The sequence below is a fragment of the Bolinopsis microptera genome, chromosome 6 (genome assembly GCF_026151205.1).
Source record: "Bolinopsis microptera isolate Bmic1 chromosome 6, MBARI_Bmic_1.0, whole genome shotgun sequence".
In the NCBI taxonomy this organism is placed as follows: Eukaryota; Metazoa; Ctenophora; class Tentaculata; order Lobata; family Bolinopsidae; genus Bolinopsis; species Bolinopsis microptera.
Window position 1 is genome coordinate 16,890,276 of NC_087077.1, and position 15,451 is coordinate 16,905,726.

A 15,451-nucleotide genomic window follows, 5' to 3' on the forward strand; every position below is an offset into this window, starting at 1 on the left:
CAGGCAGTATTAATTAAACTCGTGCTTCCCTCAGGGCCTCTTCAGAAGACAACATGGCCAGCTCAGAAAGGTCTGAATCAGCAAACCACGAGGTAAAGACCAACATGAAATAATGAGCAAACTCTGTCTTTAGATCTGTAATCACTTTCTGTTTTTGTTCTTTCAAATGAGAATTTCTGTATTTCACGTCGTGTAGATCCGATGAACCACACAGGTCACAGAGGGTGTAGGATCGAGACCCCTTTATCACACTGCCAAACTCAGTTTGTCACATTGTATTATTGTCACACTCTCATGAGCACCGATCTGTCACACGTTGTCATTGATAGTGATTTGTGACAGTCACTCTGTGACAAAATGGTTTCAGTCCTCTTCCGCAGAGAGTGGAATATGAATCTTATGTAAGGCGCGAAGTACGATTGTGTGATAACTTTTTCACTGCCAGTCGTTAGTATGACAGCGCGCGCCCGAATGTGTGGCTTATCCGGCAAATTCAGTGCATGCATGGGTCATGATTTGTTTTTGTTTTTGTGATCATATTCATGGTCGATATCAATCCCAGGCGACACTTTGAATTCATTGAAAAATATTTATCGTGTCGCTATATTGCATGCTTGGGACTTAATTATGCTAATATCATGCACTCCGCATTCTTTCGAGAAACAAAAATCTCGTCGCAACCCCGATTGCTTTTGTACTGAATCATACTTAAAAACAAACTCCCGCAGAGAAGTTCAATCCTGTCTCCAGAAACCAGATCATGTGTTGCCTCAGCCACCAAGTTAGAAGACACCCAAGAGGACGAGGAACTGAGAACGTGGCTCCGACTCGAACTTGAGGATGGTGTATTAGTGACACCGACTCAAAAATTACCCCAGGAGAAAGTTGAGGGGAGGCAAAGTGATTTGGAGACAAGTGGGGGGATTCCTTCATCTAATGGTATGTGCTGCTAAATGTGGGGATCAGTGGTAGTGTGTAGCGGTGTGAGGAGTCGCGTCCAGTCCTTTCCTTTCCCAAAAATAATCCGGCTTTTAGAAAGGCCACAGAACTTAACTAAGGGCGTCAACTAAGTAAAGGAGAGTTTCTGAGAAACATAGGACGTTCCGTTCATCAGTTTATAAATTAGTGGTGACAATTTACTTTTTTATTCACCTTCTCTTATTTTGTTTAACCTTGAACACGATTTCTCAGTTAATCAGTATATCTCTCTACAGTTGACAGTGCTAAAAGTGGTAGTAAAGACAGTGGGTTTGAGACAACACAGCGACCCAAACAGAGCACATCCACTGAACCAAGGAAAAGAGAACTTACTGACTCAGACTTCCCAGTAAGTCAGATGCAATCTTATTATAGACAGGACTTAATTTCTTATTAATGATGGTTTATCTTTTTCAGAAGAATACAATCATGATCTGTTAAACTTAAAGTAATACCGATTATATTATATGATTACACTGAAAACATGATTTTGAATGCCCAACACGGCTAGTCAAACACGAATTAAAATTGAATAAAAAATAAAACATGACACATGACTCCCGTCCAGACGGCAGCTCCAATACAAAGCAAGTTAACCTCGGCAGAAAAGGAACGCACCACCAAACGGCGACTACGTAAGAAGATAAACGCAGCAGTAACCGAGATAGAGACTACAGATAGTGAAGACGAACTGCAACTCTCAGCTTCCCGCCCCTCCCGGTACCGGTTAACTTCACAGGCAAGGAGAGGTGAACCTTACAAAGACAAGTTTTCTCTCAACTGGAAAGATGTGAGACCGAATAAAGCGTCGGAGTTGAGGGCGACCAAGAACCCTTCAAACATTGCTAACTTCAAGATGCGCTCTCCCTACAGGTGGGGGACAAGAAGCACGTCTACAGCTTATCAAATAATTTAATTCAAATGATAGATGATAATATAGATAATAAGATGATTTCAGATTTTTTCTCCAATAAGATAAACTGAATCCAGTTTTCTAAACTTCTAATTTCTAAAACTGTAATTGTAAATCAAACACAGGATAACGGCGTCAAGAAATTTGTGATAGATTAACCTAATGGAAGTGATACTTTCAACAACAAACTGCAAAAACAATAAAAACAGCTAGTTTTCTTCTATCATATAATTGCCACTGTTAGACTTTAGAGAGTACTCCTAGTTCTAACAATTTCCCGTCCAACACAGGGGTCCGAGTACTATGACGTCATTTTCTCGAGAGTTAGAGTGCGTCCAGGAGAAGGCAGAGTTGCTGCAGGAGAAACTAGCTAAGTTGGAGGAGAGACACGCCAAACAGACGGACGAACTTGAGAACTTTAAGGGGAGTAAAACCCACCTGGAGGATATGTTTGTGACAAGATGGCAGTCTTTGGAGAAGGAGAAACAACAGGTTTATTTTAATTTGCATGGTCCGGTATAAATTTAGGAAGAGTTGCACGTTAATCGTTTATATAGACTTTGGTTTCGCTGTTTTCCAATGATTCTGTGGCTTACCCTTGTTACATATTAGCAATCAGATATTTAGATATAGACTCTTTGGTGTATACTTTACAGACATTGGCCAACAGGCATTGCATTGTGTAATATTTAAAACTTAGTCATAGTGAATCTCCCGACATAATTCCTCATTACATTTTTCATATTTGCTCCAATTTGCAATTATATTCCAGTGCTGAGTCCCAAATGAAGGTTTACCCTGCCCACTATTTCAGACGGATTCCGAGCTGGAGAAATACCGGAAACTTCTAGAAGAAGAACGGAACAGCGCCACCCGTGTACAAGGCCAGCTGGAGAGCGAGGTAAAGATCCTGCAACACCAGCTAGAGAACCAAAAACAACAGATCTCCAACCAGAACAGTGTTATGTTCGAGTTGCAGCACGTTATATCCAGTATACAACAGAGACAAGATCAGGAGTTTAACAAGAAGAGCAAAGTTTGCAGCATTCAGTGAGGAAAATGTTTCCTTGTGTTCACTTTCTCAACGAGGAAGGCGTTTTTTTGTGATCAAAGTTTTTTAAATGAGCCGGATTCTTTAATGGACTCAGCTGCGTTCCCTGCTGAGCGGGCTGGACGTCGATGAAATTATATTGTAATGGTTTCGAGATTGGTAACTGTGTAACCTTGGTTACTGTGAGATCCTTGGTAACTGTGTAACCTTGGTAACTGTGAAATCCTACATAAATTCAGCAATCCTATTATGATGCTGTTCAGCTACAATCTACAATACCACTTTCATGTCAATGAAAGTGAAGGTAAATAAAATTGTATGTGACCCTATTAATTATTGTTGTAAATTTAAGAGGTTTTGACCTTATCATAATGACCTAATTACTTGTGATGTATTTATGATTATAAAGCACTGATATGTTGCATGATCTGCTTCAGTATAATTGCACTGTGTTTTGGTCACGTACAAAGCTGCTTCAATAAAACTTAACCAACGTTTGAATTTGGATGAAATATTAAAAGTAACGTTAAGAGTTACAAGATAGGATGTTCTGATAGAATTGTATAATATATCAAACATTTATATTATTTATGGTACTTTTCTAGCAATGATGCATCGAAGATTAATTGGTTTTACATATTATGTGCTAAGATTTATTCTCTTTCTAACAAACGTCTGAAATGCACAAACATGTCATAAGTCATTTATACGGCAGTGATTTCTAAAGTTATAAATACTTGTACTATATATTGTTGAAACTTTAATAAATGTGGTTAAAGTCTCTAGATGCTTTATGTTAAAAGATTTACTAATAACAAACATGAAACGTGAAATTCGTGCAGAATGTCACAGGAGTTTTTAAAAGTTTTAGGTTCTTGTAGTTGTGAGTTGGTTAAATATGTTTAAATATGTTAAATATGTTTATTAACTGTTAACAATTCTATATAAAGAAAGTTTTTCATGATTTGTAATGTTATATATTATCTGAACACCTTTGCAAGTTTGATATCATATTCAAAACATTTTCATTTAATCTACAAAGCTGTCAGTGGTAAAGAAATAATCTGCTTACTATACAGAAGAGCTCATAAGATAAAATCAGAAATATATACGCTTGTAAATTTGTAGATTTTGTTTTTAAGAAACGAAAATTTTTTATTTCATTGACATTTTAGTTTAATTTGTCGACTTGCATCTTGAATTTGAAGTCTTTTAAAAATTAGACAAGACGTTTAAAAGAATTAATTGAAAATAACATTATAATTAAATAAATATTACATAATACATTTAAATACCACAACAAAACAACTCCTGTTAACTACAATTGAGCACAATTCAATGATTTTGTTAACTTTTCCTACGGTATTATTACAGTCAATTAAACGTTAAATGACAAAAAATTACTAAATTAATAGCAAGGAGTAAATAATATAATGCACAGTTGGCATATTTAAAAATCAGAATCAAGGTAATAAAACTAAACTCAGTCTCTACCCTATATTCCTACATTCCTACAAAGCCATCAACTATTTTCAGTTCTACACAGTAAAAAGTACATTTACTGTTCAGAAGGCTTAAATCAATGACAGAAGTGCAAGTACCGTTTCCCGTTAGCCATGTGGCCCGTCAAAACATGGCGTAGTGTGGGCAGACATTCGGGGAATAGAGGCGTAGTGTGGGCAGACCCTAACGAACATAGCCACTCAATCCGTTTCCGGGTTTCAGCGCAATTTGAAAGTCTCGTACATCAGCTAAAATAATTCCTAGCAATAATATCCCTAACTTGTAGCCAATCTAGAGTCTAGACTTTAGTTATGCTACACCAGCTAAATAATTCCTAATAAAAGTGTCCCTAACTTAAGTGACCCTAATTAATTAAGCCATGCTATCAGAAGTAGTTGGAGTCTCATCTCGTTCCTCCAGAGTATCAAGTATCTTCTCCGTGTCAGATTCTCGTTTGGGTATGGTGTTACACAGATTGACTATGCTGTTACGGTTACTGAACTCTATAGAACTAGATGATTGGTGTCCCTGAAAATGAGATCAGTTTAAATCTTTTGTATTCGAATATCAGGAACTGCTTGTCGGACATGCTGGGCGGAGATATGATTCAAATTGTGAAACTGATCAAGAATTTATATGTGGATTTGAGTGAGTGACAGTTATAATGTGGTAAATGAAAGTGTTGTAATGCGGTGTAGTAAAAGGTGTTGTCAAAAAAGGCCTGACGGGAAGGGTGAGTTGCGATCATCACTTTCAGTATAAATTACCATCTCTGTTAGTGTTAACAGATTTATACTTTAAACTGTTTGTTAGGTTAAACAAATTGCAGAGAGCGTTAATCATTGACCATCGTGTTTAAGCTTCATAGGATCAAAGACGTCAAATAGGGCGCAAATCAGCAAATCGGGTGGTCCATTAAAATTTGATCAATCATCGCTTTAGCGGGGAATGGTTGGTGGGATGGTTATCTAGACTTAGAGGTGAGGAAGGAATGAAAAAGTTTACATAATAAAATAGAGGTGCTTCCATTCGATTTTGTGATAGGCTTTGGGTGCGTTGAACTAACAGCATTCAATTATTCAGCTCAAATCAAAATAAATATGCTCTGAAAGTTGCTTACCATATTTACCTTAGGACCGCTTGAAGAAGTCTTATAATCCTGAGAATTCTTCGAGAATATTCTACAGTAGTAAATAATAGGGTTAAGAGCAGAGTTGAGGTAAATCATGAGGACTCCCCCCATAGTGGCAATGTACACGTAACCGGTGTGACCGTACATAACTGTGAAGATCATACTGTCCTTCTCCACAGGGAAAAACCCTGCCTGTGATACGACATTATTTTAGCAAACATTATAAGATTATAGTTTAAGAGATTATCAGACATAAGTAACAAGCAATAGTTTAGTTGTTATTATTTCTATTCAGTGTCGATCAGTTTAGTTTACTAGAGATCAGGAAGTTTACAACAGCTTCATAACATGTTCCATATAGTTTCCCTCTAGTTCTACACAACTTTATAGTACACGTGCTCTAGTTCCACACAACTTTATAGTACACGTGCTCTAGTGCCACACAACTTTATAGTTCCCCTCCCTTACCTTCCACATAAGGTACACGATAGAGTTGAACCACCACAGTCCATAGCAGACAGCAAAGGTAAGGACCACTACCAGCGTGGTGATAGAAGCACTCAGCTGCTTCCTTGAGATGGAGCCCTGCCCCTTATCTGTGATTACTGAGTCGTAGTCCTTTTTACGGGTCACTATCTGGACAGAGAGTTTGGGGTTAAAGGGGGCGGTTTATGGGGTAAGAATCGGGTGATCCCAGCTTATGTATCACTTTAGTGATAGTTTGAAGTGGGGAAAGTAATCTCATGTCACTCCTTCACATTGATAGTGAGAATATGTGAGCCGTAAGATGGCACATTGCACTATTTAAGTTCTCAAAATGTTACCTTTTTCTTCTGTCTAGCGTAGAGGAGAGCCCCGACTGTAGTAAGGGAGGAGAATATGACTACAAAGCCTGGAAGTAGAAAGGGAGTAACGTAGACAAGGAGCACTGCCAGACTCAGGGTTATTGTGTTCGTCCAGGGAAACATCCTCTGAGGGAGAGGGTAATTATTGACCTGATTAGCTAATTGTTATTATTAAGATAGTTTGGGGTGGTTTAGTTTTGCTACAATTGTTTGGCCTAAATGAAAATGGGGTGTTTTTGTAGCTGAAGGAGATCTAATTTTAAGGCTGGAGCAACTATACAACCGTATTTAAATTTATTGCCATACCTCTAGTTTGATAATAATATGGGGCAGGTGATATGTTATAAAATCTATAAAGGGAAGGTGATGATCTATAAAGGGAAGGTGATGATGAACAATGTACAATGTACAATGTACATGATGTATATACCTCAAGTTTGTCCCACTCACACATGGGGTATATCCTCCAATACTTGTAAGTACCACCCGCCATGAAGGGGATCAGGGATAGGAAGATGGCTGTTAACCACACCACAGTTAGTGATACTGTGGGGAGCTAGTGTCAGTACTGTTAATTTACATAGACTAAGAAGTGGGATGATATTAATCAATGGTTCTTGAAGGATTTAATGCTCAGGATTTAATTTAAGGGACGTGCTACAATCATCATAGCCATATTGTACGACATTTGACATTCGAATAAAAGGAGCAAAATGCCAATTTATACATCAAAAGAAATAAAAGATAAAGAATCAACTAACCGTAAACATTTCTCCAGTTAACAACACTGTGATGGTTCATGGGGCGCAGGATAACGTAGCACCTCACCAGAGATAAGATAGCAACTATACTGATACTAGCACGTGACATGATGAAGTAGCTCACTCCAGCCACGTTACACAGGATCAGCTCTGTTGTAGGGGATATTCCTGGTTGCTGTGGAAAAAGAGGGGTTAGAGATTTTAAACTTCTAGGAGTTGTGAGCTAGAGTCAGATTATAAAATCCAATCCTTTTCAAAAACAAGTCTTTGGGACATTTCTACTTACAAATTAATCAAATTTGAAGACCAACTAATCTAAGACTTGGCATTCGATTCAACACCTGAAAACAAAAGGTGCTCGAGTCTGAAATAAGAAATGGTTAAATAGAACTCACCACCCTGCCACTGAACAGCATGAGAGCAGTAAAAGGAGCTGACAACAGGGTCTGCAGGAAGTCACAGACAGCTAGATTCAGGAATATAACCAGAGTTAAGGAGCCCAGGTTGTTCCTGTCTGAATTAAACCTGCTGTGGGAGGTGAGGGTCAGGGGGTGGAGAGGGAGCTCTTATTCAAGTTGCATTCCGGTAAAGTAAAAGTAAACATGATTAATCAAATTATCACCTCATCGTAAATTATTATACTTGCAGCTAACATCTTAAACTCCACAATAATATGCATTATATATCTTTATATTAGACGGACATCCAGAAATTAACAAACCTAGATTTAAGGTTGATGATAGCCCTGATAGAGACAGCATTGCCACAAGTAGAGACAAGAGTGAGAACAATGCAGACCAAAGCGAGGAGGATATCGACGGAAGGGATAGCATGCTGGTTCCACATCATGGTTACTGGGGGAGGACGTTCTGTCACCTGGTCAAGGTACTGTCCCATGTTTACGGAGGAACTGTTGAGGACAGCCTGGCCTGAGATCTCCAGGGTGCTTTTCTCCATTGTCAGCGCTAAAATAGATACACAAGTTTAGACAGCATGTTACGGAAGAGCTTGTCCGGTTGAAATTGTGTTTTAAAACTAACGCCCTACAGTAATTAGGATTGTTTAAGATTGTTTAATCAAACAATTAATTGTTAATAGCAAACAGTAATACAAATACACGAGAGAAACTTTCATTTTCAGAACAACTGCACTTTATTGGGTAGATTAGTCAACAAAAAGACAAGCACAAACAATGACGGACTAAGTTTAACGAGGTCAATTAGTCAATTTTAAGAGAAACAATCAACTGTCAACTTGGATCATTAATTACTTAGGCGATTGAAAATACCGCGGTAGCGATAATTCTGTTCGTTATTCAAAGGAATAATGTCAATTCTAGAAGCTTTCTATTTAACACAAACTCTGGATTGCTATTTTTCATAGTAATCAAAGTTGGATAAATTTGTACTGAATTGGGCACCAGTAAGTCCAGTATAATACATGTATTAAGGCTGAGAACGGAGGGATTTGAAAATGAATATTGGAAATATTAGGCATTTTGGTAGCAAGAAGCATAAATATTTTACATTACATTTACAGCAAGGATACGTACAATGAAAGTTCAAGAAGAATTATTAAATTTACCAGAATTAAGATTTAAAAGATTAAGACAACTAGCTTTGAAATTGTAATAAATATACGTCGCGACTCGCGTGACGGGGTAAAAGTGAGCACTGAGTAGTTTAATTCTTGAAACATAATATCCAAATCCGTAATCAGGAACACTGAGGTGACTTGTAGACTTCCTCAGACTTCCTTATACGGGATCATTTAATGATCAAATACACCTTAAATGATCAAGTACACCCTCACTCTGAAGTCAGAATTAGGTAAAATTATTGTTCACGTTCAACAACGTTTTCAGGAAGTGGTACAAGAGATTCCTGAGTATCAACATTAAATATCTTCCCTAGTGCTGACTGCTGTCGCTACAGTTATATGCGAGATTAGAACAGACGGTGAAATATAATGCATTTTTAGAATAAATCACAATCCTCTAGACCCCTTATCAAAGACCCATTATTTCAGCATTATTTTCGCCGTCCTGTTAGAAAAACAAAAAATGTCAGATAAAAAAGACATAAAATTGTGGCAGACAAATTACCACAGCCACGAATCTGAAAACACTATTAAAATGTTCATTATAATATCGCGAGCAGTCCCTGACTCTCTTTATAAGCACGATTTTAACACCCTTTGTGTGTCGGATAACAATAGCAAGAAATAAGAGGTTATAACAACACATGCAGTTAAAAACATGCAGACATATCCTGCATAATTAACATTTTTATAACAAGCCCTGTCTCGACATTACCATTGTTTTAACACACGCTCAGAAGTCTGTTTTATTCCTCAGTCAGTTAGCACGCGTCTTAGTATAGTTCCTACATGATCAAGAACAGACAGTTCTATATTATAGAATCTATAATATTACATATATTATAGATGTGATACGAAGCACGCGTCTTAAACATGAAGAACCTACTACCACAAGACTCAAGAATAGCTTACTACAATTTACAAATAGGCCGGTCTCACATTATTCGTGCAAAGAACCATAAATAGTACAAATGATAACGCCCCCGGCCCACAGCCGCACTTAGCTTGAAGTTTGAACATAAAGTGTTCTGGAAGTTATGCGGTAATCGGCGTGTCACAGAATTAAAGCCTATTAAAATCCTGTCGTCACCTCACATGCGCCAGTTAATTCTCGTACCACTATACGGCACTACCAGAACCAGTTCCACGACAAATGACCATAATGATAATATCTTGTGCCGAAGCACGCTTGATGGGCCATCCTTCAGAGACAGAGACATTAACACGACTCTCTGATATCCTCAGAAATACTTTAACTTCATATTGTCAGCTGAAGGTACAGACGTCAAAGGCCCGAAAAGCGACTGCAAGTGTCAAAACTGAAATGTTTGCGGAGTAGAGATCGCCGAATGTCGGGGGGCGATGAGGGGCCCTGCGGGGCTTCTAAAACGATTTCGGCAGTAATTGGGGGAAGTCAGAGTAATGATGAACAACATCAGATTTGTCTAATTGTGTTGAACTAATGCTATATATGAGACATATAACATTAACAAGGTGGATACTTCTCTAATGTTAAACTCTAATTCGGAGACGCGTTTAGTTGCCAACTGAGGCCGAAGTAACTGTTTAATATCTGGGATCTTCCTTGCAATTATAAAAGCACGTAATATCTTATGTCTATGATTCAGAGAGTGCTTGCCAGACAATGTCTGGCCTGCTATTCGCTCCGCCCAACAGGAATTAGGGTCGCAACGTCAGATAAAAATTGGGGTTGTGCACGCGTACGCATAGTATAGCCAAGATCTTGAAATTGTTTTATTTAAATAAAGGCTGTGTGATATTCTGGGGTAATGACTACTAATGTGATAATAGTATAATAGAAACATAATTACCAGGAGGAGAAACCAAAATTTATAATGGCTCTGTCTAGAATTACTAATCCTCTGGAAACTTTGGGAACAGAGGTCCCGAAATAGTAAATACACTTACACCACTCAGTAATTATTGTGTACTGATTGGGGTAGTCGTTGTGCGAGCAGCTGGACAGAAGAAAACTGGGTATAATTCCACAAATGTGCAAAAGTTTCACAACTATGTAAATTGTTACTGGAGATGTGATGACCCTGTTAAGTCTTAACGAAACTCAACATAAGTCATCTAGGATTCTAGGTAGGTCACTGCGCAAAAGTTTCACAACTGTTTAAAAGTTTCACAGCTGGGTAAAAGTTTCACAACTTTGAAAAAGTAATCCCGTTTTTTTGCCAATCATTAAAAGTAACCAAGTTCTAACTCAAACTGTCTGGTGGAGCCTGGAGACAGCCAGGGTTGGACTCCACGGAACAAAACTACAAAGAGAACCGATCTTGCGAACACTGAAACCAGACAAAACTGAAAAAGTAAAACAGAGCCGAGTAGCTGAGATCACCCTGCTCAACTGCTCAATTTTCAGTTAGTTCAACAAATTACTTGTTCTCAGAATTTAAAATATTCTCTTCGCTAAGTTGATATGAAATATAGTGGTTATGGACTGAATATCAGATATTGTTCGTGATTATGGATATTAGCTGATATATTAAAATCCCCTCACATTATGTTCGTGATTACTGAAACTCCAAATTCTCCTCTTGTTTCCAGTTTCATTGTGTCCAGATAATGGTACCTGGAACTAACACTGTCATAATGGGCGATGACACGGAGACAGCCACAAACATGGTCCACAAATACAGGTTTTAGGTCAACAACTCTTCTCAAAGTCATCGTTTTTCAGGCATTTCGCCATTTCGATCGACTGAGAGGCGGCTAAATGACAGAAACCGAAAAGTTCCACGGAATTTAAGTTCATTTAGACAGGACTATTTAGCTGAATAATGCAAACTTCATCCAAATAGGAAAATCATTTAGCATGGTAAAATTCTACGAATCAGTGGGAAGATATTATAAAAATAGAAATGGCAGATTGAAAAAAGAAGAAAGTTTAGATTCTCTAAGTAGCTATGACCCAAGAAGGTCGCTGAATACTTATTATGATAGACACTTAGTGGCATATATTGGAGATTTGTGAGCACTTACTATTCTGGCCGTGTCTGATAAATAGTTTCGAGTATTTTTACTTAGTTTGTTATGTATCCATTGCAGGATTTTGAATTTCTGAGAAACCGTTTCGGTGAAGATGTTCGTACGGATATTATCATCCGGTTATATAAGCGATCGATGAATTGCCAAAAGATTTTATCAGTCGCTCGACCATTCAATCGCCTCGCTCCATTTTCATTTAAATTGGAACGATTTTCTCAATAGACCTCGTTCTCCGTTTCCCTCAGATTTAAAATATCTCGATAGCAGCTTACGAATTTAGTTACGAATTGTATATGACTTTTAAGGACAGAAACTTCGAGTCTCGATTCCAAATTACTTTCTTTAGATACATGTTATCGTGCATGAAAAAGGTTTCAGTTGCTGATGTTTTCCTCCATTAATTTCCGATTCTTGCTTAATGCTTCTTAAAACTGATGATAGAACTTCTAATTTTGGGCGTGGCCAGAAGAAGTACTACCGATACTGTTCATACTAAGAAACAATAAACTGTGAGGAACTAAGACTCCTGACTCTTGTCTTAGTGGGATAAGTTGAAATTAACCTTACATAAGCCATATACTGGTGGAACAGATTACCGAGTTACTATACTTCACAGTCTCCAAGTCTGTGTGATTCAACCTGACTAACAGAGCTACTGAAAGCTTGCTATGTCGGTTAATGACGTTAGAAGAGGTTTCCAACCTTGTTAAAAGTAGTCTGAACAGTGACTTTGTACTGCTGGAGTACTGAACCAGAACGGGAAATGACGACTTGTAATTTTAAAACAAGCTGTTAACATGGTCTTTAAAGTTGAATGGTATTCAAGTTGTTAGGTCGGAATTAAAGAAGACTGAAAGTATAGACCAGATCCCTGTCCAGAACTTTAACTCTGTCTAAACCGGTCTAAGCGGTAACAAAAAGTAGCGGCAAACATCAAAATAAACACACAGAATCCCGTTAGGCAAGTCCAGAGAGGTTAAAAACACGAGGAGTTAGGCAATCAGAATTTATAATTTAAATGCAATTAAAATTACCGGTGAGGCTGTGGAGATAATTAACTGCATGTGCAAATGAACAATTAGCGCCTAATTAAACGCTCAGCTCCATGTTTTGTAGGTTGTTAACAAACAGTTACCACACTATCCAGTCATGCAGCTAATTTGTAGTGTTAAACCAACTTGCTCACAAAACTCGGTTAACTAACAGTTTTAGAAGTAGAACACACATGTGTGGTGTTCGTAAGCAAACTTTGACGGTAACTGGGTAAAAATTAGGGAAATTTGCAAAAGAAGAGTGATGTTACGAGGCTAATCCTGGATGGTGATGGTGGGAATGACTGCTAATCTATGTTCAAAGCACAAACAGATCACTGTAAGGATTGACATTCCAATTTAAGGTTTCCACCAACTGGCGCTGGAGTACTCGATCAAACCGATCAAAAATCATCCTCCTCCTCCCATAACATCATAACAATTCATGGCTGGCAAACTTCGATACTCAGATCAAAAGATGGATCAATTTGGATTAGAGGATGGCTTCCAGAAATTTGTAAGGTTCTGATTGACGACTGTCCCTGAAGCCGTCGTTGTGGAGCTAACGGCCCATCTGGCCACAATTTAAAATCTCAGATCACGTTCATGATGAGGAAGACTGCCAAAAATTGCAAGAACTTGAAAAATGTCATGATCTTATCCAATAATGAGGCCTCGAAAGTCTGCTTCTAATGGAGAGCGGTAGACTACTAGCTAGCCGACAATCCTGAAATTCCCTAAATTCTCTGCTGGGTTTCACTGGTCAGGCGTAAGTGGCATAGGAGAATGGGGAGCAGGTCCCTTTCTTTGTGCCAATTAGAACTCGGTGGTATTAGGTTTAATTGGAATGAATATGCAATACGGAGTTATATCAAGACGTGTTCATCGGCAGCCAGAACTAGCTACAATTGTATAAAGTGCAACCACCTTTTAATATGCAGTATGTTGTATAATATGGGGGGCCAATAAGTAGTAGATTAAGACCAGCCTAGACAGCTAGACTTAAAATGACAACCATCAAGGTGATAGATAACTTAACAGAACTGGCGAAATATGAGGGGTCTGAACGGAACTAGCAAAATAGGAGGGGTATGAACGGAACTAGCAAAATAGGAGGGGTATGAACAAAACTGGAGAAATAGGAGGGGTTCATGGAGACAGCGCAACACCACTCAGGCGCTAAAACTGTAAGTCGGTGTGTCGATGATGCCATGCAAGATGAGATCTACAGAGACTCCACACTAACACTAACTACCATAATGACAGTAGACAAGAGCCCGCTGTCCCGAAAACAGACAGGTCAAACTCTAAGTTCGACAGATAGAAAAGTGACAGGTCTCCCTGCATGAGTCACGGCACAACGACAGATGACACGACAAAAGACAGCTCGACAGTATTGTCAGCTGCATTTGAAAAATTATGCTTCTTCAAAGCTGTAAAATATCCGAGTATTAGCCATTTAGCTGGCTTTCGAACCATGACAAAATGCGACGAAAATCTAAATTTAACATCAAAATAAATATGATCATCTCTAACTGCTGTTCGAGGAGTATTAATAACAATTGTACACTTGGAGTAGTTATATGCAATCTGCTCCACGTACATGTGGTAAACAGAGGCTTGTATTTCCTCATTGGTTAGCTGTGAAGTGGGGTCGTCATGACTACCACCCTGGCCTGGTTCCAACCACTCCCCCTGTCACATTCAGTAGGTTCTGAGCGCGGAAGAACGTCAGTGCTACGGAGAAAAGGCGTACGTGAGAGAACGGCTATTCGGGCAGTCAAAACCTAACGAGCGGCAGGTAAAGTAAACCATGAAAAAGGAAACGATGCAATAATTGGAGAGAGCAGTGAGCAGTGAATGGCAGTGATCTGATAGTGATTATAATGATAACTTGGTGTGTAATAAACTGGTATCATCATCATGTGAGGGCCCCATAGAGAATATTAAAAGTGTAACATCTGACAAAGTAACATATGCTGCAAGTGTAACACTTACTGTTCAGTTAAACAAATGTTTAGACCGACGGCCAACAGATGGCACATTTAGCATGACGTAAGAATTGAGGATTCATCATTCAGATCTAGGGTCAGGGAATTGTTTAACGAAGGGAGACTTTATGGAGTGAATGGAAAGTGTCGAAACATAACAAGATGGTTAAGACAAATTAGAACTACTAAGGATTGTTAGCAGATAATCAGATAATCGTTTGAAGTTACAAGCACGTGTGCTACAATCAAATAAACACAAAGGACTAACAGACTAGCACAGTATGAGAGTTAAAATAAAGAAATAAGAATCGTTTGACAGTGGCATGGAATAAAATCATCACAAACAAGCAACTTAATATGATGTATCTTAGATGATTAGAAGAAAATCGTTTGACAGTGACATGGAATAAAATCAGCACATAGGTGGTACAAGAAACAAAATATTACGGATCTTAGGACTTAGTAAATGTGAAATTAATTGAATGTGGCATGGGACTAAATCAGTAGAAACCAGAAACTAAATATGACAGATTCTCGATGAAACCGATTGACAGTGGCAATAGATCAGTACAAACAATAAACCAGTACAGACTCCGACAACAAGCACACACACTGGACACTATATTGAACTG

General features: G+C 38.4%; 2 protein-coding genes across 4 annotated transcripts in view; one reads left to right on the plus strand and one right to left on the minus strand.

The window, feature by feature from the left end:
• LOC134817233 (uncharacterized) overlaps positions 1–4,109 on the plus strand; it is a 33,213-nt gene extending 29,104 nt beyond the window's left edge. Inside the window, exons 22-27 of the mRNA XM_063826366.1 lie at positions 35–92; positions 729–939; positions 1,215–1,327; positions 1,547–1,851; positions 2,182–2,383; positions 2,706–4,109. Of these exons, the coding sequence (XP_063682436.1) occupies positions 35–92; positions 729–939; positions 1,215–1,327; positions 1,547–1,851; positions 2,182–2,383; positions 2,706–2,945 (1,129 nt within the window). The 3' untranslated portion in view covers positions 2,946–4,109. The remainder of the gene's footprint in view (positions 1–34; positions 93–728; positions 940–1,214; positions 1,328–1,546; positions 1,852–2,181; positions 2,384–2,705) is intronic.
• Positions 4,110–4,189: 80 nt separating this feature from the next.
• The window catches only part of LOC134817237 (formyl peptide receptor-related sequence 1-like), a 39,422-nt gene continuing 28,160 nt past the window's right edge, over positions 4,190–15,451 (minus strand). The window contains exons 1-8 of one of the 3 annotated variants that reach the window (XM_063826380.1): positions 7,905–8,149; positions 7,579–7,711; positions 7,184–7,358; positions 6,853–6,968; positions 6,402–6,548; positions 6,046–6,213; positions 5,575–5,769; positions 4,190–4,973 (exon numbers count right to left, since the gene is read on the minus strand). In XM_063826380.1, the coding sequence (XP_063682450.1) occupies positions 4,818–4,973; positions 5,575–5,769; positions 6,046–6,213; positions 6,402–6,548; positions 6,853–6,968; positions 7,184–7,358; positions 7,579–7,711; positions 7,905–8,140 (1,326 nt within the window). In that variant the 5' untranslated portion in view covers positions 8,141–8,149 and the 3' untranslated portion in view covers positions 4,190–4,817. Of the gene's footprint in view, positions 4,974–5,565; positions 5,770–6,045; positions 6,214–6,401; positions 6,549–6,852; positions 6,969–7,183; positions 7,359–7,578; positions 7,712–7,904; positions 8,150–15,451 lie in introns of those variants that run through there. The other 2 variants (XM_063826378.1, XM_063826379.1) reach the window with 2 other exon arrangements.